General features: G+C 46.6%; 2 protein-coding genes across 7 annotated transcripts in view; both read left to right on the forward strand.

The window, feature by feature from the left end:
- The first annotated feature begins 6044 nt into the window (after positions 1-6044).
- On the forward strand, positions 6045-14987 carry LOC144602264 (uncharacterized). 2 transcript variants are annotated; one of them, XM_078415148.1, is made up of 2 exons: positions 6045-6268; positions 13459-14987. In XM_078415148.1, exon 2 carries the CDS (start codon positions 13620-13622, stop codon positions 14004-14006), a length of 387 nt encoding a protein of 128 aa, XP_078271274.1. In that variant the 5' UTR covers positions 6045-6268; positions 13459-13619; the 3' UTR covers positions 14007-14987. The 2 variants fall into 2 exon arrangements, with proteins under 2 accessions (XP_078271274.1, XP_078271275.1); XM_078415149.1 differs by having other exon boundaries at positions 6049-6268; positions 13575-14987.
- Positions 14988-23287: 8300 nt separating this feature from the next.
- mrpl23 (mitochondrial ribosomal protein L23) overlaps positions 23288-26830 on the forward strand; it is a 39006-nt gene continuing 35463 nt past the window's right edge. Inside the window, exon 1 of one of the 5 annotated variants that reach the window (XM_078414759.1) lies at positions 23288-23403. In XM_078414759.1, the coding sequence (XP_078270885.1) occupies positions 23387-23403 (17 nt within the window). In that variant the 5' untranslated portion in view covers positions 23288-23386. The other 4 variants (XM_078414764.1, XM_078414760.1, XM_078414763.1 and 1 more) reach the window with 4 other exon arrangements.

A 26830-nucleotide genomic window follows, 5' to 3' on the forward strand; every position in this document is an offset into this window, starting at 1 on the left:
ACAATTGGATGGCAAAGTGCAGATATACTGTTTTCTCTGGAACAGAAAAGCAGATCAAAGCAGCCAAGTCTTCATGTTGGGAGTCTTGCCATCTCAACAGGGATGATCTGGAACGGGGGCAGGAACGGGGTACTGATTGTGGGTGATCAGCCATGATCACATTGAATGGCGGTGCTGGCTCGAAGGGCCGAATGGCCTACTCCTGCACCTATTGACTATTGTCTATTGTCTATTACCTTCAGACTTTCATTTAACGTGAAGTTAGCTGAAGGCCAAAGGAAAGCGAATTGAGAAACTGCCAAACCAGCACGAAGCTTATCCTTGATACCAATCCAATTTAGTTTTGATTAGTTTAGAGATACAGTGCGGAAACAGGCCCGTTGGCCCACCGAGTCCGCACCGACCAGCGATCCCTGCACATTAACACAAGCCTGCACACACTAGGGACAATTTACATGGTCACGGGGAGAACGTACAAACACAGATGCTGCAACTCTACCACTGCACCACCGTGCCGCACAAATTCTTAATGTTAATTGTGTAGGAAGGGACTGCAGATGCTGTTTTTACACAAAGATAGACACAAAAAGCTGGAGTAACTCAGCGGGTCAGGCAGCATCTCTGGAGAAAAGGAGCAGGTTATGTTTCGGGTCGAGACCCTTCTTCAGACTTAATGTCAATTATTTGATTGTATGATTCTGTGGAACTAAGGTAGTGATATTCCACTATATTGCATTTACACCTTGCTGCTGTCTATTAAAAAATGAGTGCATCATAAATATCTGTGACTGAAAATATGCCGTGCATTGCATTCCTGTCACTGGAGTTGCATTTGGGATGAATTTTGATGAAAGCCCTTCACTGTGACTGCAGGGTGGGCTTTGTCTCCTTGGTATTTCTTTTCACTGTCAACTGAGAGAAAGACAGAAAGCCATTGACTAGTTTCCTACAGCTATGATAAGAGACTGTCAGAAGACAATGGAAAGGACAGGAAGTTACTTCAACGTCACCTCTATGACAAGATGGATGTCTGTATGCGTTGAATTCCTCAACCCAAATTTCTCATTAATGCAAACAGCGCTTAAATTTGGTTCATCACAGAATTTCTCCTCAAGTGCCAAGAGTCAAGAGTGTGTTATTATCATGTCCCAAACAACAATGAAACTCTTACTTACAGCAGCACTTGATATGTAACCATAGTGCTCTGAGTACTAGAGTATACACACACACACACACACACACACACACACACACACACACACACACACACACACACACACACACACACACACACACACACACACACACACACACACACACACATATATATATATATATATATAGACATATATACGGGTATATGTGTATGCATGCACACAGCCACACAAGCGTACACATATATACATTCATACATACATACATACATACATACATACATACATACATACATACATACATACATACATACATACATACATACATACATACATACATACATACATACATACATACATACATACATACATACATACATACATACATACATACATACATACATACATACATACACATACACACACTCCGGACAAACAAATGGTGATGCTCTCTGCAATGGTAAAATCAGAGTCAGGTTTCAGCAGGGCTGATCCACAGGTTTTAGTTCATCCTGGCTGATTGCCAAGACAAAATGGATTGAAGATCAGATGACCGGCTCCCAGCTAATGCTTTGCCCTGTTTCAATATGGATTGAAGATTTAAACCATTAAGGATTAATGCATTCAATTGCAGGAATTTTGGGCTATTTATAAAACTTTGCTATAAAAAAATTAATGAAGAAGTGCTTGCTTTAATAAATGAAATAAGGTGTACAGATTTGGCTCTAGACATTCAAACCAGCCTCCCTTCCATTGACTCCATCTGCACTTCACTCCGCCTCAGCAAGGCCACCAGCATTATCAAGGACCAGTCTCATTCCGGACTCTCCCTCTTCTCCCCTCTCCCATCAGGCAAGAGGTACAGAAGTGTGAAAGCGCACACATCCAGATTCTGGGACAGTTTCATCCCAGCTGTTTTCAGGCAAATTAACCATCCTGTCAATAACTAGAGAGTGGTCCTGAGCTATTACCTACCTCATTGGAGACTCTCAGACTATCTTTAATCGGACTTTACTGGACCATCTTGCACTAACCGTTATTCCCTTTATCCTATATCTGTACAGTGTGGATGTCTTAATTGCAATCATGTATAGAATGTGATTGAGAGGGACGATAGATCAGCCATGATTGAATGGTGGAATAAACGTCTGAACCTACAGTCTTTTTGCTGACTGGATAGCGTGCAACAAAAAAGCTTTCTACTGTTTCTTGGTAGACATGACAATAATAAATTAAACTAAACTGAACTAAACTCTTTCGAACATAAACGCTTTCAGACTTATTGGCTTTGGTTGGCACTTTTCTTTGGCAGTGGGAAATAGATGGAACCTTGAATTCTGAAGGGTAACTTTTTCACGCTAAGTGTGGTAGGTGTATGGAACAAGCCGCCAGAGGAGGTCATTGAGGCAGGTACTATCGCAACATTTAAGAAACATTTAGACAGGTACATGGATAGGACAGGTTTAGAGGGAAGACACAAAAATGTTGGAGAAACTCAGCGGGACAGGCAGCATCTCTGGAGAGAAGGAATGGATGATGTTTCGGGTCAAGACGCTTCTTCAGACTGATGTCGGAGGAGTGGGCTGGACAGAGATATGGGGCAAGCGTGGGCAGGTGGGACTAGTATAGCTGGAACATGTTGGCCGTTGCGGGCAAGTTGGGCCATTGGGCCTGTTTCCATGCTGTAAGACTCTGTGACTCTATGACCCTCTCTGATTGACCGTGTTATAGACAGAAATATCATCTCTCAGATTTATATTGATACTCTGTGGGTCAGATGGAGCAGTCAGTGTGTGTGTAGCTCACATCTAATATCTGCAGTGTTATTTGGTTTCAACGTTAGTGTTCTTCCGGCTGTGGGAACAGTGTGAGTTTACAGTAGATGAGTTTTTACTTAAGTAACCAAGTCTTCGGAGAAAGGAAGGAGCCACCTATACAGTTTGATAACTTGGAGCCTGCAATCAAACACAAACACAAAGTGCAGCAGTAAGTCAACCGGTCAGGCAGCATCTCTAGAGTAATTACGGAGAGTGTATTGATCAACAGATGTTTATCACTGACAAAGGTAAGAATTATTCAATCTGTGTGATCAGAGAGTGCAACTCACAGGGTTGCACACGACAGTCCTACAATCCAACCCAGTTGCCAAACATTTTAACTCCCTTTCCTATTCCCGTAGTGCTCTTTCTGTCCTGGGCCTCCTCCATTGTCAGAGTGAGGCCAAACTCTGGAGAAACAGCACCTCCTATTTCGTTTGGGCAGCTTACAGCCCAGTGGTATGAATATCGATTTCTCTAACTTCAAGTAACCCTTGCATCCGCTCTCTCTCCATCCCTTCCCCACCCTGGTCGTCTTACTAGTTTCACTGTTCTCCTGTTGAGTTTCACTGTTTGTATCACTCATTATCACCCTCACTGCCAACAATGGGCCATTGTGGGCTCCAACTTTCCTTGATCATCGTTGCTTTTTGCATATCTTTCATTCATTTCTTCTGTGTACCTTCTATATCTCTCGTTTCCCTCTCCCCTGACTCGTCTGGGGAAAGGTCTTGACCTGAAACATCACCTGTTCCTTTTTTCCAGAGATGATGCCTGACCCGCTGAGTTACTCCAGCTTTTTGTGTCTATCCTTGTTGTCAAACCAATGTCCTTTGTTATTGCCTTTGTCTCTTGCTTTGGTCCCAGATACTGGGCGGGTGATGGTACACTCCATCTAACATGTTAAGGACTTCCAAGGGTAACCGAGTCATCTTGTCCGATTGTTATACTGCAGTGAAAGATGTAATATAAGCTCTTTTATCACAGTGAGCCAGCGAGAGCAAGGTTTTCATCGCCTGTTTGCAGTACACAGAAGCACTATTGCTCTCTGATCTGTCATTTTAGAAATCAGGCATGCAATTCGATAATTCTGGAGGTAACTGTGAAAAATCAATCCCTGAAAGAGGACACTTGAATGGCAGCATTTTCTCAGTGAAGGAATTATTTGTGTCAAGGGAGGTGGGGTGCATTTAGACATAGAAGCATAGAGTCATACAGCAGGGAAACAGGCTCTTCAGCCCAACTTGCACATGCCGACCAAGGTGCCCCATCTACTAGTAGACACAAAATGCTGGAGTAACTCAGCGGGGCAGGCAGCATCTCTAGGGAGAAGGAATGGGTGACTTTTCGGGTCAAGACTCTTCTTCACACTGATGTCAGGGGAGTGGGCGGGACAGAGATATGGGGCAAGCGTGGGTAGGTGGGACTAGTATAGCTGGGACATGTTGGCCGGTGCGGGAAAGTTGGGCCATTGGGCCTGTTTTCACGCTGTAAGACTCTGACTCTATAACCCTATGAAACGTCACCCATTCCTTCTCTCCAGAGATGCTGCCTGTCCCACTGAGTTACTCCAGCATTTTGTGTCTACCTTCAATTTAAACCAGCGTCTGCAGTTCTTTCTTACACGTGATATCCCTCCTCTTGTGTGAGGGGTGCTTGCACCGACTCTGCCTCTTAATGTACCACAGCGGGAAGGACCCTAGATTGTGATCCTCCCCCAAAGGGCCTTTGCATTTTTCAAAAAAATAAACGTTATTCAGAATTAAAATATATACACAATAAAAACTGTGCAAAGACTCTACCGACATTCTCAGTGTCTCCACATTCATTAGTGTCATATTCAGTAGTATTCGCACCTACCTTCAAAGAAGCACCCTTGCCACCCCTTGTTTGAGGGGTGTCCCCACTGGACTTTGCTCCTCAATGTCCAGCAGGGGAAGGACCCTAGACTGTGGTTCTCCCCCACAGAGCCTTGCCGTTGGCTGTTCCAAGCTTCAGTGCGTCCCTCAGCACGTGCTCCTGCAGTCTGGAGTGGGCTAGTCGGCAACATTCCATTCCCTGGTGGATATCCTGTGGTGCCACAGCTTTCGGTCAGACCCATGAGCATTTTTTTAATCGAGTTGATGGTCTTCCAGTTGATGATCTGATCCATTCCTGTTCTTTTATCATTGGCGCAGAGTTAGAGTTGCTGTCTTTCAGCACTAGAGACCCGGGTTCGATCCTGACTATGGGTGATGTCTGTACCGAGTTTGTATATTCTCCCTGTGACCGCGTGGGTTTTCCCCTGGTGCTCCGGTCTCCTCCTACACTGCGAAAACATTCAGGTTTGCCGGTTAAATTGGCTTCAGTGATATTGTAAATTGTCTCTAGTGTGTAGGGTAGAGCTAGTATATGGGGATCGCTGGTTGGCACTGACTCGGTGGGCCAAAGGGCCTGTTTCTGTCCTGTATCTCTAAACCAGATGGGCTGTAAACGTTCAAGCAGGCAGTGACCCACCTGGCCTGTCAAGGGCAATGAATGACAAGCGAGTAATGCGACCCTTGTTTAAAAGGAAATTACAAAAGGAAAAGCTAAGGGAAAGATACTGAGTGCAGATTAGAGTGTGTGCAAACTAGATTTTTTAACCTGACAATTTTTCTTCAATAGAAAAAGAATTTTCACTTGTCATTCAAGAAGGAAAAATAGCCTTGATTTCATCGATGTTTTTTATTAGTTTTATTCATGTCTTTGAATGTCTCAAGCTGAAAGTGAATGTGCGATCCTGTGCAAGTTATTTGTAAAATACTGTTTAAGATACTGCACTGCTGCCTGTAAATGACTGCCTGGGGCATGAGTCATCCACTATCCCAGAAATCAACTGGAATATGACTGCACTTCTGCAGTCTTGTAACTGTTCACAGTGACCTTGAAAAATTACAAGCTGTGGTCCAAAATAAGGTTTCATTCAATATTTGAAAGTAGCTGACAAAATGAAGAATGCTTATAATTTTTGGGGCAATATATATTTAGTATTCACAATGACATAGTTATGATTTTTAGCAATAAAACTGGTCATTGTTGTATTCACCCACACGAGTGTGAGAATGGTAGGTTCCAATTTTTCCAGCACATAGCTGGCTCTCCAATATACTGCCTCCTTCCCATCTCGACGATATTGGTGCAGCATCTTTAGATGGCAGGCCAGCTTCTTTTGCAGTGAGTTAGAACGGCTGTGGGCGTCACTGGGTTGCAGCAGAGAACGAGACGAATGACTTGGTCCCAGAGAACCTGAAGGAAAGGCTAAGCAGAAACAAGAAGGTAGGACGACTTACTTAAGAAATAATCGTCAAAAAGCATTTAACTTGCCCGATGCCTGTCGATGGTGGGGAACTGCATTGCATTGTCTTCAGATTTGAATGGATGGGACTTAGCTAGCTGAGGTCTGGCTGTTTTATCCCCACACAAAAGCAGTCGTTCTGTGGATGGGGGGTGAGGCGTTTCATGGATTAAGCCTCAAATAAAATGTAAGAACCCCCTCTGTGTGAAGACAGTCAGAAGCAAGGTCCTTCAGGACAATCATTACAACGCAAATCTATCTCCAAATAATTTATTTGTTCACAATGTGTTTGTGGCAAGCTTATTTTTCTTCCACAGTGCAGATTTTAAAACAGTTTAATTTTTTTTAATACATTACGATGATTCATTTTGGGAGGATGCTCATTTAATTCGAAGTAAATATCAATCCTTCCCACTTTGTTACGTGCAAAGAGGAAGCTCTTCAGAATATTGTTTTAATAAATTGCCTGTCAATTGACCTTTCTAAAGCTGCTCGGATGTTTGTCCTCAGTTTCTGGACTTGACCTTGAATGCTTGGGTTCCATTATTGGGGCGATTTCTGGATCAATATTGCTGCCCAGATCATGGAGATTTGAGGATTGAGCGAAGTGGAGGAAAGAGAGAGAGAAAAAAAGACAATGCTGGAGATCTTTTTTACTCAATGAATAATGAATGTCAATAGGCATGGAAGGGCCTCTGACTCTGTGTCTCTGATGGTTGAAGGTTGTAGCTCATGGGGGGGGGGGGGGGGAATTGCTTAGGAAGGAACTGCAGATGCTGGTTTAAACCGAAGATATCTCCGGGGAAAATTACTTAATGAACCACACTTACATTTGCAGTGTCTCTCAGACAGATCAGCAAACATTAACACATTAGCAGATTATGTGGTGCGAAGGAGATGTTTGCGTGGCTCTGACGAGAATCAAATCAAATTTAGTAAACGCAGATGATATTCCAAATGATTGAGTCATTTTAATATACTCCCGTGAGCAGCTTGCCTGTCCCCATTGCCCAGGTCTTAAGTCGCATTTAATATTTAAATGCTCGCCCGGCTGAGTAAAATGTTGTCCCGTCAAGCTGCTGGGTTCACGGGTCAGGCTGACACCAGCCTTTGTCAGCTGGTTTATTGTATTCCTCCAGCAGCAAATGCCTTTGTTAAGAGGGGCGGCCTGCAAACTGTAAACAGCCAAAGTGGAACTGGTTGCTAAGGACCAGGCCCTTTTATGTTGCGCAGTCGCTAATTATCTTGCAATCCCCTGTGTTACGAGCATTGCCACACATCAGAGTATGACATTGGTCTGGATCCTGAAGGCAAATCTGGTCCTGTCTGATGGGAAACGCACCAAAATAGTTCATAAATTCAAGTTCTAGGAGCAGAATTAGGCCATTCGGCCCATCAAGTCTACTCCACAATTCAATCATGGCTGGTCTATCTTTCCCTCTCAACCCCATTCTCCTGCCTTCGCCCCATAACCCATGGCACCTGTACTAATCAAGAATTTGTCAATCTCCGTCTTAAAAATATCCATTGACTTTTCCTCCACAGCTGTCTGTGGCAATGAATTCTGCTGCTGGTTGCAATGGTTGCTTGTGTTATGCAATAAAATTGGTGTTGCAAGCATTAATTACTGGCAGCAATTAACTAACCAACCACAACTCAAATTAATGCGTCGATAAGCTTTTGTTTGCGTGCTATCCAGTCAGAGAAAAGACGATATACGTGAATATAATCAATCTGTGCACAGTGGAGGCACAGAGTTGTTGCCTTAATGCGCCAGAGACCCGAGTTCGATCCTGACTATGGGTGCTGCCTGTACGAAGTTTGTACGTTCTCACTGTGACCACGTGGGTTTTCTCCGGGTGCTCTGGTTTCCTCCCACACTCCAAAGACACACAGGTTTGTAGGTTAATTGGTTTCTATAAATTGTAAATTGTCCCTAGTGTCAAGGATAGTGCTAGTGTATGGGATGATCGCTGGTCGGCGATTACTCGGTGGGCCAAAAGGCACGTTCCCACAGCGTGTCTCAAAAGTCCAAAATGCACAGATACAGGGTACAACATTCAGTGCAAGATATAACATTGATGTTCAATAAAGTCTAATTGAAGATAGTTCAAAGGTCTCCAATGAGGTAGATGGGAGGTCAGAACCGCACTCTAGCTGATGAGAGGACCGTTCAGTTGCCTGATAACAGTTGTGAAGAAACTGTTCCTGAACCTGGACATACGTATTTTCAAACCTCTGTATCTCCTGCCTGATGGGATAGGGGAGAAGAGGGAGTGACCGGAGTGAGACTGGCCCTTGATTATGCTGGCGGTTTTGCCGAGACAGCGTGAAGTGTAGATGGAGTCAATGGAAGCGAAGCCTGGAATTGGACTACACTGGGACCAGTTTATCGTAGTCTTATACAAGCTTATTTTTCAACATTCCATGAATTTCACCCAAGCATTTTGGCTGTGTACATCATATGATCCATGAGTATACTGTGGGATGTGAATTATTCTACATTAGTCATCCTTGATAGAAGCCTCGTTAGAAAGCAGGCGTCTCGGTGCATAATTTAAATCACCCCCACAGCAATGACAAGCTCTCACTTCACTTCATTGAGTGAGGGAGGACCAACTGTTCCAGTGGGTAGGACGCTAGTTTGTGAGACCGTAGCCGGTCCTTAGTTCGATGGTGTTGAATATTCAGTAATGAGGTCCAGATGAAAGTCACATTGAACATTGCCTTGTTTTAGACAATAGGCAATAGACAATAGGTGCAGGAGTAGGCTATTCAGCCCTTCGAGCCAGCACCACCATTCAATGTGATCATGGCTGATCATTCTCAATCAGTACCCCGTTCCTGCCTTCTCCCCATACCCCCTGACTCCGCTATCCTTAAGAGCTCTATCAAGCTCTCTCTTGAATGCATTCAGGGAATTGGCCTCCACTGAGAATTCCACAGAATTCCATAGAATTCCGCAAACTGCACACAGTACTCCAGGTGCAGGGGGGGGGGGCTCATTGAAACTTACCAAATACTGAAAGGTCTGGATAGAGTGGATGTGGAGAGGATGTTTCCACTAGTGGGAGAGTCTAGGACCAGAGGGCACAGACTCAGAATAAAAGGACATAACTTTAGAAAAGAGATGAGGAGGAATTTCTTTAGTCTGAGGGTGGTGAATCTGTGGAATTCATTGTCACAGACGGTAGTGGAGGAAAAGTAATTGGATATTTTTAAAGCGGAGATTGACGTTCTTAATTAGTAAGGGTATCAAAGGTTATGGGATAAGGCAGGAGCATGGGGTTGAGAAGGAAATATAGATCAGCCATGATTGGATGGTAGAGTGGACTCAATGGCCTAATTCTGATCTAATAATTTATGAATGTATGAGCTTAGTAGTCTGGGGCTTGCAAATGGTCCTTAAAGATTAAAATGGCATTGTGGGTAACCATCATACAGTTTTCACAGCACAGTGAAGAATAACACTGGTTGTGGACGTAGCCCAGATCATCACACAAACCCACCTTCCTTCCATTGACTCCATCTACACTTCATGTTGCCTCATCCCCGGTCACTCCCTCTTCTCCTTTCTCCCATCAGGCAAGAGTTACAGAAGTTTGAAAACACACACCTCCAGATTCAGGAACGGTTTCTTCCCAGCTGTTATCAGGCAATTGAACGGTCCTCTCATCAGCTAGAGTGCGGTCCTGACCTCCCATCTACCTCATTGGAGACCTTTGAACTATCTTTAATCGGACTTTATCGGACTTCAATGGTCTATCTTGCGCCGAATGTTGTAACAATGTTGTAACCTTCATTCTTCATCTGTGAATGACTTGATTGCTTTCATGCATAGTCTTTTCTTTGACAGGATAGCACGTAAACACAAACCTTTTACCATATCTCAGTACACGTGACAATACCAAACTAAAATAAACCAAATTAAAGTTGAACTGGTCTCACTGAAGAAAAAGAAAGATCAGTAATGAGTAAGGATTTAAATGATTGGTTTTCCACGTTGAAATTGATATTGTCGGTTTTGGCACAATGCTCTTGTGCCGAGTGACAATAAAGTGTTGTTATGTTATGTTATGTTATATTGATAGGTCACCCAGATGTCAAGATGTAGCAGATCCTACAGAGACGTACAAGGGAGAGCACCTAGGGACGAATGAACGTTGCAATGAGAGCAGGGGGGTTGGGAGCATCAAAGGCACCTCATGGGCTTGGTGAAGAATAGCTCCCATTGGAGGCATGCGCTTTAGTTTAATTTAGAGATACAGCATGGAAACAGGCCCTTTGGCCTACCGAGTCCGTACCGACCAACGACCCCTGCACACTAGCACTATCCTACACACGAGGGGCAATTTACAACTTTACCGATGCCAATCAGCCTACAAACCTGTACGTCTTTGGAGTGTGGGAGGAGACTGGAGGACCCGGAGAAAACCCACGCAGGTCATGGTGAGAATGTACAAAACTGCGTACAGACAAGCACCCGTAGACAGTATTGAACCCGGATCTCTGTCGCTGTAAGGCAGCAACTCTATCGCTGCGCCACCGTGTCGCTTTGTGGAGGGACACAGAGGTTCTTCAGGACCACTGTCAGGGACTCATTGTAAGTAGTTTCCAGAGGTTCTCCACCAATGAAGTCCCTGAATGTCTGCACTTTGGCAAAGCCTACAATGCTGGACTATTATATAATAAAAAGGTACTGCAGATGCTAGCTTACAACCGAGCAGAATGACCGTTGAATTCTCTAATTCTCTAACATACACTCCCTTCCCCCTTGTTCCCCTCCCCCTTCCTCCATTAAAAGTCAGTTAACCCACAACCCCCACCCCCTACAATCAGTCTAAAGAAGGGTCCCGACTCAAAACGCTGCCTGTCCATTTTCTCCAGAGATTTTGCCTGACCGGCTGAATTAATCCCACACTTTTGTCCATCTAATGCTGGACTATTGTTACATTCACTGGCCCCTACCATAGGCTAAAGGAAAAGCAGAGTGAGTCTTCTGTCCTTGCATGTAGAAGTCTGGTGACCTCCTCAAGGTAGTTGTGAGCAGTAGGCTGAGTGATAGGGCAGGGAACAGCCTGACTGACCCTGTTGCAGGGAGCTCAGGGAGACCCTGACCCTGACGTATTTGGCCAAAGCACACACATCAGGCAGTATCTGGTATCACAGGAGGTCACAAGGCCCAGTGAAGCCAAAACTTTGCCCTTTGAAAGACCTTCCATTCCCGTCGGCGAGACCAAGCACAGGCAGGGCGATCGTTTCGCTGATCACTTACATACAGTCCGTCTTGGCCTAGGCGATCTCCTGACCTTTATGGCCTGGACCTCCTTCTCTGTCAGAGTGAGGCCACATGCAAATTGGAGGAACGGCACCTCATATTTCACTTGGACAGCGTACAACCTAGTGGTATGAATATTGATTTCTCTAATTTCAAGTAACACCTGCATTCCCTCTCTCTCCGTCCCTCCCCCACCCTCGTCGTCCTACTAGTTCCACTAGTTTGCATCCCTGTATCCCTTCGTTATCACCTCTTCCCCAGTCAACAATGGGTTATTATGGGCTCCACCCTTCCTTGGTCTTCTGTTGCCAGCACTTATTTGTTCTGCCGTTTTCTTACCTCTAGTTCCCCCCCCCCATCTACTTTCAGTCTGAAGAAGGGTCCCAACCCATTCTCCAGAGACGCTGCCTGACCCGCTGAGTTACTCCAGCATGTTGTGTCTATCATATCATATCATATATCATATATATACAGCCGGAAACAGGCCTTTTCGGCCCTCCAAGTCCGTGCCGCCCAGTGATCCCCGCACATTAACACTATCCTACACCCACTAGGGACAATTTTTACATTTACCCAGCCAATTAACCTACATACCTGTACGTCTTTGGAGTGTGGGAGGAAACCGATGATCTCGGAGAAAACCCACGCAGGTCACGGGGAGAACGTACAAACTCCGTACAGTGCAGCACCCGTAGTCAGGATCGAACCTGAGTCTCCGGCGCTGCATTCGCTGTAAAGCAGCAACTCTACCGCTGCGCTACCGTGCCGCCCTGCTGCGCTACCGTGCCGCTATCTTCAGTCTAAACCAGCATCTGCAGTTTCTTCTCACACACTTTCTATTTGAAAGTTTCTCCCAGCTTCCCTTTGAAAGTCACTACTCGGCGTGCTTTCACCATTCTCTCTGCCGCCATATTCAAGAATTCATTGCAAAGATGTTGCTCCTCATCGAGTCATGGGTGAAGTGTTTCATTGCCGTGTGTCCCCACAATGGAACAATCAAATTCTTACTTGCAGCAGCTTAACAGGTTGGTAAACACAATACACAGAGATAATATATAAATGAACAAAAATTCAATAAATTAATAACCACATTACTGGTGCAAATAAACCCCACAAAGTCAGTGGAACCAAAGACAGTCCATTGAGGTTCATCGTTGAGGTTAGTGTAGTGTAGTGTTCAAGAGCCACCTGGTTTCTGGGAAGAAGCTATTCTTGAACCCAGTTTGAAACTAGTTTGCAGACTTAGAGTCATAGAGAGTCATAGAGTCATACAGCGAGAAAACAGGCCCATTGGCCCAACTTGCCTACATAAACCAACATGTCCCATCTGCACTAGTCCCACCTGCTTGCTTCTGGCCAATATCCCTCTAAAATGTGCCTAAATGTTTCTTAAACGTTGCGATAGTACCTGCCTCAATTACCTCCTCTGGCAGCTCGTTCCATACACCCACCATCCTTTGTGTAAAAATGTTACCCCTCAGGTTTCTATTAAATCTATCCCCTCTCAACTTAAACCTATGTCCTCTGTTTCTTGATTCCTGTACTCTGGGCATAGATCTGTGCGTTTAACCGATCTATTCCTCTCATGATTTTGTACACTGCCATACCTTCTTCCCAATGGTAGGAGTGAAATGAAAGTGTGACCAGGGTAGTATGGGTCTGTAATGATATTGGCTGCCTTTTTGATGGCACACCCCCTATAGATCCTTTCGATGGTGTGGAGGTGAGTACCTGTGATGGACCGGGCAGTGTCCACGATTCTCTTTAATCTCCTTTGTTCTGCCTACTCTATAAATCTTGTAATTTTGAACCCGCCTGTTAAATCTTCCCTTAACTTTTACTTCATAGAAAACTCATGTGGTGATTGATTGCTCTGTCTTCTCTTCTCTCAAGGTTGTTCCATCAAGACAATGGAATGTGAGAATTGAAGAGAGAACAGAAAAGGAGAGACCTGTTCATTTAAAAGGAATACATTTTAAAAAGACCATCTGATAATTTTGCCTTTGTAGATTGAAAAACACTGGGAAGCAGCCTTAGGGAGCTCGGAGCCAGCCATGGAAACAAGAAACAGGGCTAAGGCAGAAGCAAAAGAATCGCCCAAGTCTGCCACCTCAAAGGCAAACACTGGTGCTGCCGATAAGAAAGAATTTGCCGGCAAGCAACCGGAGCCCACCAATGTACCCAAGAAGGCAGCCGCTGAGGCTACAGCGGCCAGTGAAACGAAGCCCGCAGCGGACAGCTCAGTGACACTACCCGCCGTCAGCTCGGAGAGCAAGAAGACCGCAGACGCAGAGTTCGAAACCCAGGACACCAAGGAAGAAACGTCCGAAGGTCAGCCCAGCAACTTGTTTGAGAATATGAAGCCGTACATACTTGGAGGGGTTGCCATCACAGGTCTGGCAATCCTGGTCGGAGTGATCTTCATCCTCCATAAGAAATAAAGAAAATGTATAAAACTGTATATTGATATTGGTTATTTTCTGCATGTGTGTACATTGGCGAATATCTTCTCTCTCCTGAACTAGTACTTGTACAACTCTGCTCACCACTATAATCTTGGTTCAATGTGATTGTATTTAACTCACAGTGTCCATACGCATTGCAGAACATTTTGGATTAACTTGTATATTGTAAAGGTTGACTCTCCACTCCCACCCCTCCATCCCCCCCTTTCCGCAAGGCCCATGGCAATGTTGAACGGGCCACCCTTGTTCCCATGCTCGCTTCCCACTGAAGATGATCACACACTGTAGATCCCCCCCCCCCCTTTAAGTGTTGAGTGTTTATCTCGTAGGAAGCCTTGTAAAGCTATTCCATTCTCTTGTGGCGAATAAAATAAGACGCATTTCAGCAGCATGCAAGCCAAATTTTTATGCCCTGGGCTCTTCTACCATACACACACATCCCTCTTTCGTTTGACCCTTGCTATTATCGTCAGTGATAGCAACCACACAAAACAAAATACTTTTGAATTGGATGGAGGGGACAAACTGAAGCTCCAACACTGTCGGTAGAAAGAGAACAAAATGGTGGCAGCAATAAAACCAAGTTCATCCCGAACTTCCCATTCCCTCTAGGAATTACTAGTAGATTCTCTGTGTGATTTGTTCTTGGGCCCACGATAGTATTTAATTCAAATGATGGTGTCACATTTACTTTGACTTAAAACAAGCGTATACATGCAATAAAAGTTATGTTTAAAAAGAAAACAAATTACTAGTTGGAAGTTGATAATAGTTAGAATAGCTGTGACCCAGGCTGCTGCTAATGTTCCCATCCCTCGTTTACTCATATACTCTGGACACTGCTTGTTATTTTAGGTGTTGTATCCGCTTGTATATGGACAGTAAGGTTGCCTAATGGATGTGCTGTATGTGGACTATGTATTCTTTGTTCTGTACATAATAAACTATTGGTCGGATTTTAATGTTTGACTACCTGATTGCTCCGAGGAATGTCATTAAATAAAATAACATTTCCGAAAGTTGAACGTGATGCACTGCCGCCAAGTTTGAGCTGATGCATAACAAGAAGAGAAAATGCTGCAAACCACTCATGCAGTGTCTAGAGAAAGGGAAATGCTTCGATAGAAGGCGTTTCAGGTCTGGGGCCCTACACGTGTTATTGTTGCAGATTTTTAGGCTTAGGTTTATTATTGTCACAAGGGCGGCACAGTGGCACAGCGGTAGAGTTGCTGTCTTACAGCGCCAAAGACCTCGCTCGGTTCGATCCTGACCAAGCGTGCTGTCTGTATGGAGTTTGTATGTTCGCCCTGTGACTGCGTGGGTTTTCTCCGGGTGCTCCGGTTTCCTCCCACACTCCAAAGACATGCAGGTTTGTAGCTTAATTGGCTTCCGTTAATTGCAAATTGTCCATAATGTGTTTAGGATAGTGCTAGTGTACAAGGTGATCGCTGGTCTACGCCGACCGAAGGGCCTGTTTCCACACCGTATCTCTAAAGTAAACTAAAGTATACGTGTCCCGAGGTACAGTGCAAAGTTATATGGCTACTGTAATTCACCACTTGGTTTAGCTAATTGGCAAAAGATTCAAGGGGGGGGGGGGGGGGGGAGCTGAGAGTGAATAAGTTAGCGGAGGGACAAGGAAATAAGGAGAGGGGGAATAAGGGACTGATTGGATTGCTCTGCTGGGAGCTGGCATGCACCTGACGGGCTGAATGGGATCCCTCTCCTCTGTGTCATGAAAAAATCAATAGCATGCAGAACAGAACACACTAATGGACAAGCCTTCCACTATTGAACATCTAGAAGCCACCGCGTGTAAACAGCATAAAGCATCTACAAGGTGCACAACAGCAACTCACTAAAATGGAGACACAAAGAACTGCAGATGCTGGAAGCAGAGTGCTGGAGTAACTCAGTGGATCTGGCTGCATCTCTGAAGGACTTGGATAAGCGCCGTTTCAGATCGGGACCTTTCTTCAGACTCGCCAAAGTTCCTTTGGTGCAAAGACCATAGAACAGTACAGCACAGGAATGGGTCCTTCGACCCAAAATGTTTGTGCCAAACATGATGGCAAATTAAACTGATCTCATCTGCATGTACATGATCCATATCCCTCTGCAACTGCCATGTGCCTCTCTAAAAGCCTCTTAAACGCTACTATCGTATCTGCCTCTTCCTCTACCCCAGGCAATGTGTTCCCAGCCCCCACTGCTCTCTGTGTAAAAACCCTCTCATCTTACGGCTATGCCCCCTAGTGTTAGACATTTACACCTTGGGAAAAAGGTTCTGATTGTCTGTTCAATCTTTGCTTTGCTTATATTTTTATAATTTTATCGTAATTTTATATTTTAATTAATTAATTAATTAATTTATAGTAGTAATTCACAAGCACACAACATTGAAATCTCAGAAAACACCACCATCTCCCCCTCAAATGTCCATATGATATTGTAACTTAGATATATTTTGCTGATCATTCATCTTCTTTAGGTTTTGCAATGTCATTGTGGACTTTGACAACTGGGACTACAGTGGTTCAAAATGATGGCTCACACCATCTTCTCAAGAAGAGGGAAGAATATCGACCTGCAGTAATAATAATAATAATAATAATAATATTCATTTATTGTCGTTGCAACGAGTACAACGAAATTAAAAAATAGCAATCCTGACGGTGCGTAAAAACATATATGCAATAAATGCAAAACAAATAAATACAAATATATTAAATACAAAAGTTTTAACAGTCTGACCTAGTGCAGAAAGTAGTGTTCAGTTTTCGTATGGCCCTGGGGTAAAAACTGTTCTTAAGTCTGTTTGTTCGGGATTTGATCGACCTGAAACGTCGACCAGATGGCAGAAGAACAAACAGACGGTGGCCGGGGTGGGATGGATCTTTTATTATTTTGCCTGCTCTACTGAGGCAGCGTAGGCTGAACAGGTGCTCCAGGGAGGGCAGTGAGCAGCCGATGATCTTCTGGGCCGTCGTGATGACCCTCTGAAGGGCCTTCCTGTCCTTTTCTGAGCAGCTAGCATACCATGTGGTTATACAGTATGCCAGCACACTCCCGATGGAGCAGCGATAGAAGGACATCATGAGCTTCTCCTGCAGGTTGGTCTTCCTGAGGATCCTCAGGAAGTGGAGTCTCTGCTGTGCCTTCTTCACTGTGGTGATGGTGTTGGTAGACCAGGTAAGATCCTCTGCGATGTGCGTACCCAGGAACCTGAAAGCGGGTACCCTTTCCACACAGACCCCATTGATGTAGAGTGGGTCGTGTTCTGCACTGGTTTTCCTGTAGTCTATTATAAGTTCCTTTGTTTTGGAGGAGTTCAGGACAAGATTGTTCACTGAACACCATGCTGCCAGTCTTTGGATTTCATCCCTGTAGGCTGTCTCATCTCCTCCTGAGATGAGTCCAACCACAGTCGTGTCATCCGCGAACTTGATGATGGTGTTGGTGGGATGGGTGGGGGCGCAGTCGTGAGTGTAGAGGGAGTAAAGGATGGGGCTCAACACACAGCCCTGTGGTGAGCCGGTGCTCAGTGTAATGGTGGAGGAGAGGTGAGGGCCTATTTTGACGGTCTGGGGGCGGTTGGTCAGGAAGTCCTTGATCCATTGGCAGATGGTTTGGGAAAATCCAAGGTCAGAAAGTTTGGTGACCAGTCTGCTCGAGATGACTGTGTTAAAGGCAGAGCTGAAGTCTAGGAAAAGCATCCTCACATAGCTCCCCTGGTGTTCAAGGTGGGTCAGTGCAGTGTGAAGAGCAGTGGCGATGGCATCCCCTGTAGACCTATTTGCTCTGTAGGCAAACTGGTATGGGTCGAAGGTGGGTGGGAGGCTGGCTTTGATGTGCTGCAGGACCAGCCTCTCGAAGCACTTTGTGATGACCGGTGTGAGTGCTACCGGATGGTAGTCGTTAAGGCCGCTGATGACAGACTTTTTCGGCAGTGGGATGATTGTGGCGGACTTCAGGCAGGGAGGGATGGTCGATTTTAAAAGGGACAGGTTGAAGATTTTTGTGAAGACCTCAGATAATTGGTCTGCACATTCCCTCAGCACTCTGCCCGTCACACCATTGGGGCCTGCAGCTTTCCTGGGATTCACTGCTCTGAGCACGCGCTTAACATCATACTCCTGCACAGTGAAGGTGTTGCTGTCAGTTGCTGGAGAGGGTGTTATGTCTGCCACTGCAGCTTTCACCTCGAAACGAGCAAAGAAACAGTTAAGTTCCTCTGCCAGCGAGGCGTCGCCGTCGGCAGTCATGCGGTTGCTGGTCTTGTAGTTGGTGATGTGCTGGATGCCTTGTCATACCCGCCGTGGGTCATTGTTGGTAAAGTGGTCCTCAATCTTCCTCTTGTAGGACGCTTTGGCATCCTTGATGCCTCTCTTCAGGTTGGTTCTAGCAGCACTGTATAGAGCTCTATCACTAGACCTGAAGGCGGTGTTACGGTCCTTGAGGAGAGACCTGACATCCTTTGTCATCCAGGGCTTCTGATTGGGATACAACCGGATGCGTTTGTCGACGGTGACATTGTCAACACAGTTTTGAATGTAGCAGAGTACAGTTGATGTATACTCCTCCAAGTCCTGATCCTCAAAAATATCCCAGTTGGTCCTTTCGAAGCAATCCTGCAGCTGCGAGGAAGCTCCTTCAGGCCATGTCTTAACAGTCTTTATGGTGACTGGAGCTTTCCTCCTGAGTGGGGTGTATGCAGGAGTTAAGAATATGGACAGGTGATCTGACTGCCCCAGGTGTGGTAGTGGTGCTGACCTGAAACCCTTCTTAATATTTGAATAAACCTTGTCTAGTGTGTTTTTTCCCCTGGTAGCACATCTTATGTGTTGTTCAAATTTCGGGAGAACTGACTTTAGGTCTGCATGATTGAAGTCCCCGGCTATGATGTGGGCTGCTTCTGGATATGTGCTCTGTTGTGAGTTTATTGCACCGAGCAGGTAGCCTAAAGCTGTGCTAGCGTTAGCATTCGGTGGGATGTAGACTGCTGTTACTATAACCACTGTAAATTCACGAGGAAGGTAAAAAGGCCTGCATTTAACTGTCAGGAACTCCAGATCAGGAGAACAGTGGCTATCCATAATTTTGGTGTTAGTGCACCAGTTGTTGTGCACGTAAATGCGTAACCCCCCCCCCCCCCCCTTGCTCTTATCGGAGTCGATGGTATAATTTGGTATAGTTTTGTTTAGTTTAGTTTAGTTTATTGTCACGAGTACCAAGGTACAAATGCTTTTTTTTTGCGTGCTATCCATTCATCAGAAAGATTATACATGATTAAAATCATGGTGGCATAGCAATAGAGTTGTTGTCTTACAGCACCAGAGACCCGGGTTCGATCCTGACTACAACTACTGACTGTACAGAGTTTGTACGTTGTAACCGTTGGGTTTTCTCTGGGTGCTCTGGTTTCCTCCCATACTCCAAAGATGTGCAGGTTTGTAGGTTAATTGACCTTGGTTGTAAATTGTCCCTAGTGTGTATGATAGTGTTAGTGTACAACGATCGCTGGTCAGCTTGGACTTGGTGGGCCGAAGGGCCTGTATCTGCGCTGTATCTCTAAACGAAATTAAACAAAAATAAATCAAACCATCCAGGGTGTACAGATACAGGATAAAGGGAATAACTTCCCCTTAGAGCAAGATAAGGTCCTGTGAAGTCAGATTAATGATAATCCGAGGGTCTCCAATGAGATAGATGGTTCGTCAAAACCGCTCTCTAGTTGGTGAAGGTAGATGGTAGGACAGGACCGCTCAAAGTCTCAGTGATGAATAAACAAAGGTATTGAAGAAGGGTAGAAAGTCCCTGGGTGGAAATGTCAAAAACTAGAGGGCACAGCTTTAAAGTGAGAAGGGCAAAGTTTAAAGGAGATGTGCAGGGCAAGTTTTTTTTACAGAGTGTGGTGGATGTCTGGTGGTGGAGGCAGTTGCAATAATGGTGTTTGAAGCTTTTGGATAGGCACATGGATAAGCAGGGCATGGAGGGATATGGATTTTGTGCAAGCAGAGCACAATGTGAACGGCATCATGTTTAATATGACCATTATGGGCCAAAGGGCTGTGCTAAGCTGTTCTAAGGTGAAGACCTGTCCCTTTACCTCCCCCCTCGACTCCATCCCAAGGACCCAAACAGTCTTTCCAGGTGAGACAGAGGTTCACCTGCACCTCCTCCAACCTCATCTATTGTATCCGCTGCTCTAGATGTCAACTTCTCTACATCGGCGAGACCAAACGCAGGCTCGGCGATCGTTTCGCTAAACACCTTCGCTCAGTCCGCCTTAACCAACCTGATCTCCCGGTGGCTGAGCACTTCAACTCCCCCTCCCATTCCCAGTCTGACCTTTCTGTCATGGGCCTCCTCCAGTGTCATAGTGAGGCCCACCGCAAATTGGAGGAACAGCCCCTCATTTCTCGCTTGGGCAGCTTATGGACATTGACTTCTCTAACTTTAGATAGTTCCTCTGTCCCTCTCTTCCCCTCCCCCTTCCCAGTTCTCCCAGTGTCTTCCTGTCTCCACCTATATCGTTTCTTTGCCCCGCCCCCCCTGACATCAGTCTGAAGAAGGGTTCCGACCCAAAACGCCACCCATTCCTTCTCTCCAAGATGCTGCCTGACCTGCTGAGTTACTCCAGCATTTTGTGATACCTTTGATTCATTCTTGTTTCTCAGTCTCATAATGGCTTCTTTGACTTTCATTGGCACAACTTAGGTCCTCATCTTGATAAACAGCAATAAAAGTTTCCAAAGGTGATGGAAAGACTGGAGGAAAGACGAGATGCTGAGAGCTCTCTTATACCTACATTAAGGAGGCAATTAAACACACCTGAGCATTAAAGACACCTGTGACGCCATGTGTCCCAAACATTATGGCACCCTAAAATGGGGGGACAATGTTTAAACACTGCTGTAATTTCTACATGGTGAAACCAAAATGTGTAAAAATGGCCTTCAATAAAATCTGACAATGTGCACTTTAACCACGTGATTTTTTTCTATTACAAATCTCAAATTGTGGAGTAAAGAGGCAAATAAATAAATGATGGGTCTTTGTCCCAAACATTATGGAGGGCACTGTGCATTTCCAGCCATGCAGGGACCAACATAATCTGTTCAACAGAAATTCAAAAAAGGATGGAAAAATGCTACATTTGGCTAAAAGTAAGTGAAATTAAATATGTAAATGTTTACAATTTACAAATTTAAATTTCTGTCACTTTCCGTAAACAAATATGTCAAGCATAATCCAAAATCTACGAGTTAGTGGCAGTGATTATCAGGAAAAGATTACACTCTATGTCCCTTTCTCTCTCCTGATCTACCCAGGTCCTCTTATACACCCCTCTTCATTGGAAACCTCCCATCAGCCCTCTATCAACTGATTTATTTCCCCTTGCTCACCTACTCCATCTGCCCATCACCCACACATTCCTACCACTCCGTCCCTTATTCCGTCTCACCGTTTCCCTTTGCCTACCAATCTTCCAACTTTTTATCCGATTCTATATTCTGCAGCCCTTTGTTGTCTCCTCTTATAATCTCCCAGCCCGTCACTATGTCCATCCTTCTGTCCCCTATCCAACTCCATTTCCCAATTAACCCCACTTCATCTGGATCTACTTTTTATCCCTATCCTTCCTCCTCAGTTCTTTATACTGACGAGACCAGGTGCAGTATTTGCTCTCGCTGGCAGTCTGTTTGTCCTTTGTCCTTTTTGTTTGTGTGTTGGTGGTGGGGTGTTTTGTTTTGGTTGTGTATGTGGGGGGGGGGGGGGGGTGGGGGTGGGGGGTGGGGGGGGGGTGGCCGCGGGACTGAACAGCTCCCGGTGCGGCTCGGCCGCGGGGCCTTCCATCGCCCGATGCGGCGCGGCCGCGGGGCCTTCCTTCGCCCGGCGCGGCTCGGCCGCGGCTCGGCCGCGGGACTGAACAGTGCCCGGTACGGCTCGGCCGCGGGGCCTTCCATCGCCCGGTGCAGCGCGGCCGCGGGACACCATTCTGCTTTAGTTAAACATTTTGTTCAAGATGGCCGCGCCGTTGTGTTTGGCTGCCTGCCACTGTATGTTTCTTTTTTTTTTTTTTCCTAATCAGTTGTGCAGCATGGGTTGGTCAACGTGGGTTGTTTTTAAATGTGCTATACAAATAAAATTGACTTGACTTGACTTGACTTGACTGAAGAAGGTTCTCCACCCGATACGTCACCCATTCCTTCTCTCCAGAGATGCTTAGTGTTTGCAAGCAACAGTTTAAAAGATTTACTATCAGCAGCAGATTTTATATGTGGTGGGAAAGGATTCCAAACAGGGATGGTTCTGGGGTACAGCAAGTAGCGGAAACAGTCTTTGTTGGTCTTGATGGTTATATAATTCAAGGATTGGTTTAGTCGAGTTCCTGGTCTGTTGTTCCGACTGTATGGAAGATGGGCAATGTTGGATGGAGCTAATGAGTGGGTTTCTTTGTAGACTGTAGTAAGCCTGATTATTATACGGCGTCTTTGGAGGGTGTCCCATTTGAGTTCATGAAGCATTTCTGTGACGCTACTGGTCTTTCTATAGTCATCGGTCGCAAATCTGGCAGCTCTTCTCTGGGCCTTCTCAAGGTTGTTAATGTGGGTCACTTGGTAGGGATCCCAAATGGCACAGCAGTATTCCTCAGGGGTGCTGTGGGTGCGGGGCAGGGATGGTGCCATCGGGGGTTGCCACCTGTCCCGTATTAGCCGGGACATCCTGTATCTGGGCTCAATTTGTTTGTCCTGTACAGGACTGCCCTTGTCCCGTATTAGGCCCGGGGGGGGCGCTGTAGGCCCGCACGCAGCTGTAGGTTAACTGAGTGTGTTCGGGGAGCGGGGCTGAGTGTGTTCGCCTCATTGTGTGGAGGTTGTGTGGAGGGGCGCTGTGGGTGCGAGGTGGGACGGCTGGGGCCGCTAGGGGCGCTGTGGTTGCGGACAGCTGGGGCCGCTGTGGGTGCGGGGTGGATCTGGTGCCGCTAGGGGCGCTGTTGGTGTGGGACGACTGGGGCCGCTAGGGGCGCTGTGGGTGCGAGGTGGACGGCTGGGGCCGCTAGGGGCGCTGTGGGTGCGAGGTTTGGACGGCTGGGGCCGCTAGGGGCGCTGTGGGTGCGGGGTGGAGCTGGGGCCGCTAGGGGCGCTGTGGTGCGGGGTGGAGCTGGGGCCGCTAGGGCCGTTGTGGTGCGGACGTTGGGGACGCTGCGGGGTTGGACGTCTGGGGCCACTAGGGGCGCTGTAGGTGCGGGGTGGAGCTGGGGCCGCTAGGGGCGCTATGGGTGCGGGGTGGAGCTGGTGCCGCTAGGGGCGTTGTGGTGCGGAAGCTGGAGCCGGGGAGGCTGCGACGCGATGGCGCGGAGGGTGATGTGAGTGACCGGGGCTTGCCGCCGCTGCAGGGGGACGGGCCCGGGCGGGGAGGGGAGGCCTGCAGTGAGGAAATGGCGACCGGTGAAGGTCAAACCCAATCTCCCAGTCCCGTCTCCCCTCATCTCATCTCCACCCTCGCCCTGACCCCCCTCATCTTGATCCCGCCTTCCCTCCCCGTCCGTCTCTACCCCCTCATCTCCCCTCATCTCCCCTTTTTGCGCCTCGTCTCCCCCGCCTCCCCTTCCCTCCCTCCCTCCCTCCCCCAGTCCCTACCTCCTCCTCCCTTCCACCCCGTCCCTCCCCCTCTTGCTATCCTGCACCACCACTCATACTCCACCCTCCCCTCCCTCCCCATCCGGCCCTATTCCCGTCTACCCTCCCTCCACCGAATCCTCCTTCCGTCCTCCATCCTGTCATCTCTTCCTCCTTCCCATTCCAGTTCTCTCCCCCGTCCGTCCCCTCTTCTCTCCCCCCCCCCCCCCCCCATCCCGTCCTGCTTTCCCCCTCCATGGACCATGTCCTGTCCTCCCTTTCCTCTTTCCCATCCCAGACTCGTTGCTCCACTGCCCTTCCTCCCTCCGTTCCTCACCTCACCCCCTGCCCCTCTCTACTAAGATGGTCCTTTCCCTGCGTAGACGAAGATCTATGAGTCTCCCAACAATGCCTCCCATCCCCATCCTGGTCCATTAAAGCTCAGGCTCTGAGAGCCTTGTATTTGCCAGGCTCTCCTGGTGAATGGGGTGAGAGCCCATGTTTGGAGACTGCAGAACTTGCATTTTTCTAGACATCAACTGATCTGTGTACTGTTTTACAACAAGACCTGAATAAATCTCGTTTGGTATACTATGAAGGAATATTTTTGACATGTTCGACTTTGAACATATTTTGGGGGTTTATTTCCCAATAAAATGCATTGAAAATCAAAAAAATCAGGGATATAAATATTACGTCACTATTGTATTTACATTGTAAATTGGGCTTTCAATAAAACAAAGGGAGGAAGCTAGAGTATATCCTGAGGTACATTGAGTTGACTGAAAGGAGTGGGCAGCTTTGTTGGCACTACCTTCCTCCCCTCCAATCTGCCCTCCCTTCCCCTCCCAATCCTGCCCCTTCGTAAGATAGACACAAAAAGCTGGAGTAACTCAACGGGTCAGGCAGCATCTCTGGAGAAAAGGAATAGGTGATGTTTCAGGTCGAGACCCTCCTTGTCCTTCATCCCTTGTTAGACTTGAGAGATACAGCACCGACCACTAGCACAATCCTACACACTAAAGACAATTTACAATTTTACCAAAGCCAATTAACCCACAAATCTGTATGTCTTTGGAATGTGGGAGGAAACCAGAGCACCCAGAGTAAACCCATGTCATAGGGAGAACATACAAACTCCGTACAGACAGCACCCATAGTCAGGATCGAACCTGGGTCTCTGGAGTTGTAAGGCAGCAACTCTACCCCTTCCCACTGCACGGCTTATTTCCTGATGCGGAGAGTTTACGATCTTGGCACCAGACTACAAAAGCCAAATCCCTCTGTTTCACCCACGAATGCTGAATGACCCACTGAGTTCCTCCAGCACTTTGCGTTTTGCTCAAGATTCCAGCGGCTATGAGAGGCAAAGACAAGGTCGACAATCCCAGGGTGGAAATGTTCAATAGTGGCGGGCATAACGATAAGGTGAGAGGAGGAAAGTTTAATGGAGTTGTGCGAGGCAAGTTTTTTACACAGAGAGTGGTGATGACCTGGAATGCATTGCCAGGGGTTGTGGAGGATGATACGATAGTGGGGCTTTTAGATAGGCACGCAGAAGTGCAAGGAATAGAGGGGAAATGTAGAAACAAGGAACTGCTGATGGTGGTTAATACACAAATGAACACTAAGTGCTGGAGTAACTCAGCAGGTCAGGCGGCGTCTCTGAAGGACATGAATAGGTGATGTTTCGAGTCGAGGCCTAAAACATCACCTATCCATTTCCTCCAGAGATGCTACCTGACCTGCTGAGATACTCCAGTTCTTTAAGGAATAGAGGGATATGGATCATGTACAGACAGATGAAATCAGTTTAACTTGGCATCATATTTGGCACAGGCATTGTGGGCTGAAGGACTCGTTCCTGTGCTGTCCTGTTCAATGTTTTAACCACAGTTGCTTGTGTTCCCATTTTGCTGCTGCTTTTCAGTTGAGCCTCAGTGTGCCTGGTCAAGTGTGGATGTCTGAGATGAGCTGGAGGTCAGTTGCACTTAGTCTTCTGGTCGGCTGCTGAGCTCACTATTGAGCCCAAACGGAGAGCACTGATGTGTTTACAGGATCTGGATGTGCTTTATGCTGTGGTACAGAATGGCGCATTTGCCTCCATTCCTTTTTCTATGGGAAGGAATCCTCACCAACCGGTGATAACCCCTTCTCTCGTCTCCAATTGCCTCCTCTTGGACTCCCCCCAGATAGCCTTCAACCCTCTTTAGACCTTTTAATTTCTAATTGCCGGCAGTACATCAACCATCAACATCAACTACCCTTACCTGCTCTAACCTCACTCCCTCCGAACGTACAGCCCTCCGTTCACTCTGCAACAATCCAGACCTTATCATCAATAGGAGGTGCCGTGGTAGTCTGGCGGGCTGATCTCTACCGGCTGAGGCCAGGCACCAGTTTTCGGACACCTCCTCCTACGTACCCCTAGACCATGACCCCACAGATTAACACCAGGCCATTATCTCTCACACACTTTCAGTCTGAAGAAGGGTTCCGACCCAAAACATCACCCATCCTTTTTCTCCAGAGATGCTGCCTGACCCGCTGAGTTGCTCCAGCACTTTGTGTCTATCTTTTGAATGGCGATCCTATTGATTGATTGAAAGATACAGTATGGAAACAGGCCCGTCGTCCCTTGGAGTCCACACCAACCATCGATCACACCGACCATTGATCACATCGATAGATGTATGTTACCCTTTTCGCACTCCCTATACACAAGGGCAATTTACAGAGGCCAATGAACCTACAAACTAACATCTTTGGGAGGTGAGAGGAAACTGGAGCACCCGGGGGAAACCCACGCAGCCAAACTCCACACAGACAGCATCCAAAGTCATGATTGAACCTGGGTCTCTGGCGCTGTGAGGCAACAGCTCTACCAGCTGCACCACTGTGCAGCCCCATTAGAGTGACTTTATTTGAAAGGCAAGAAATAGCAGATGCTGGAGATATGAAATATCATATCATATCATATATATACAGCCGGAAACAGGCCTTTTCGGCCCTCCAAGTCCGTGCCGCCCAGTGATCCCCGTACATTAACACTATCCTACACCCACTAGGGACAATTTTTACAATTTTTACATTTACCCAGCCAATTAACCTACAGACCTGTACGTCTTTGGAGTGTGGGAGGAAACCGAAGATCTCGGAGAAAACCCACGCAGG

Source organism: Rhinoraja longicauda, chromosome 18 (assembly GCF_053455715.1).
Source record: "Rhinoraja longicauda isolate Sanriku21f chromosome 18, sRhiLon1.1, whole genome shotgun sequence".
NCBI lineage: Eukaryota > Metazoa > Chordata > Chondrichthyes > Rajiformes > Arhynchobatidae > Rhinoraja > Rhinoraja longicauda.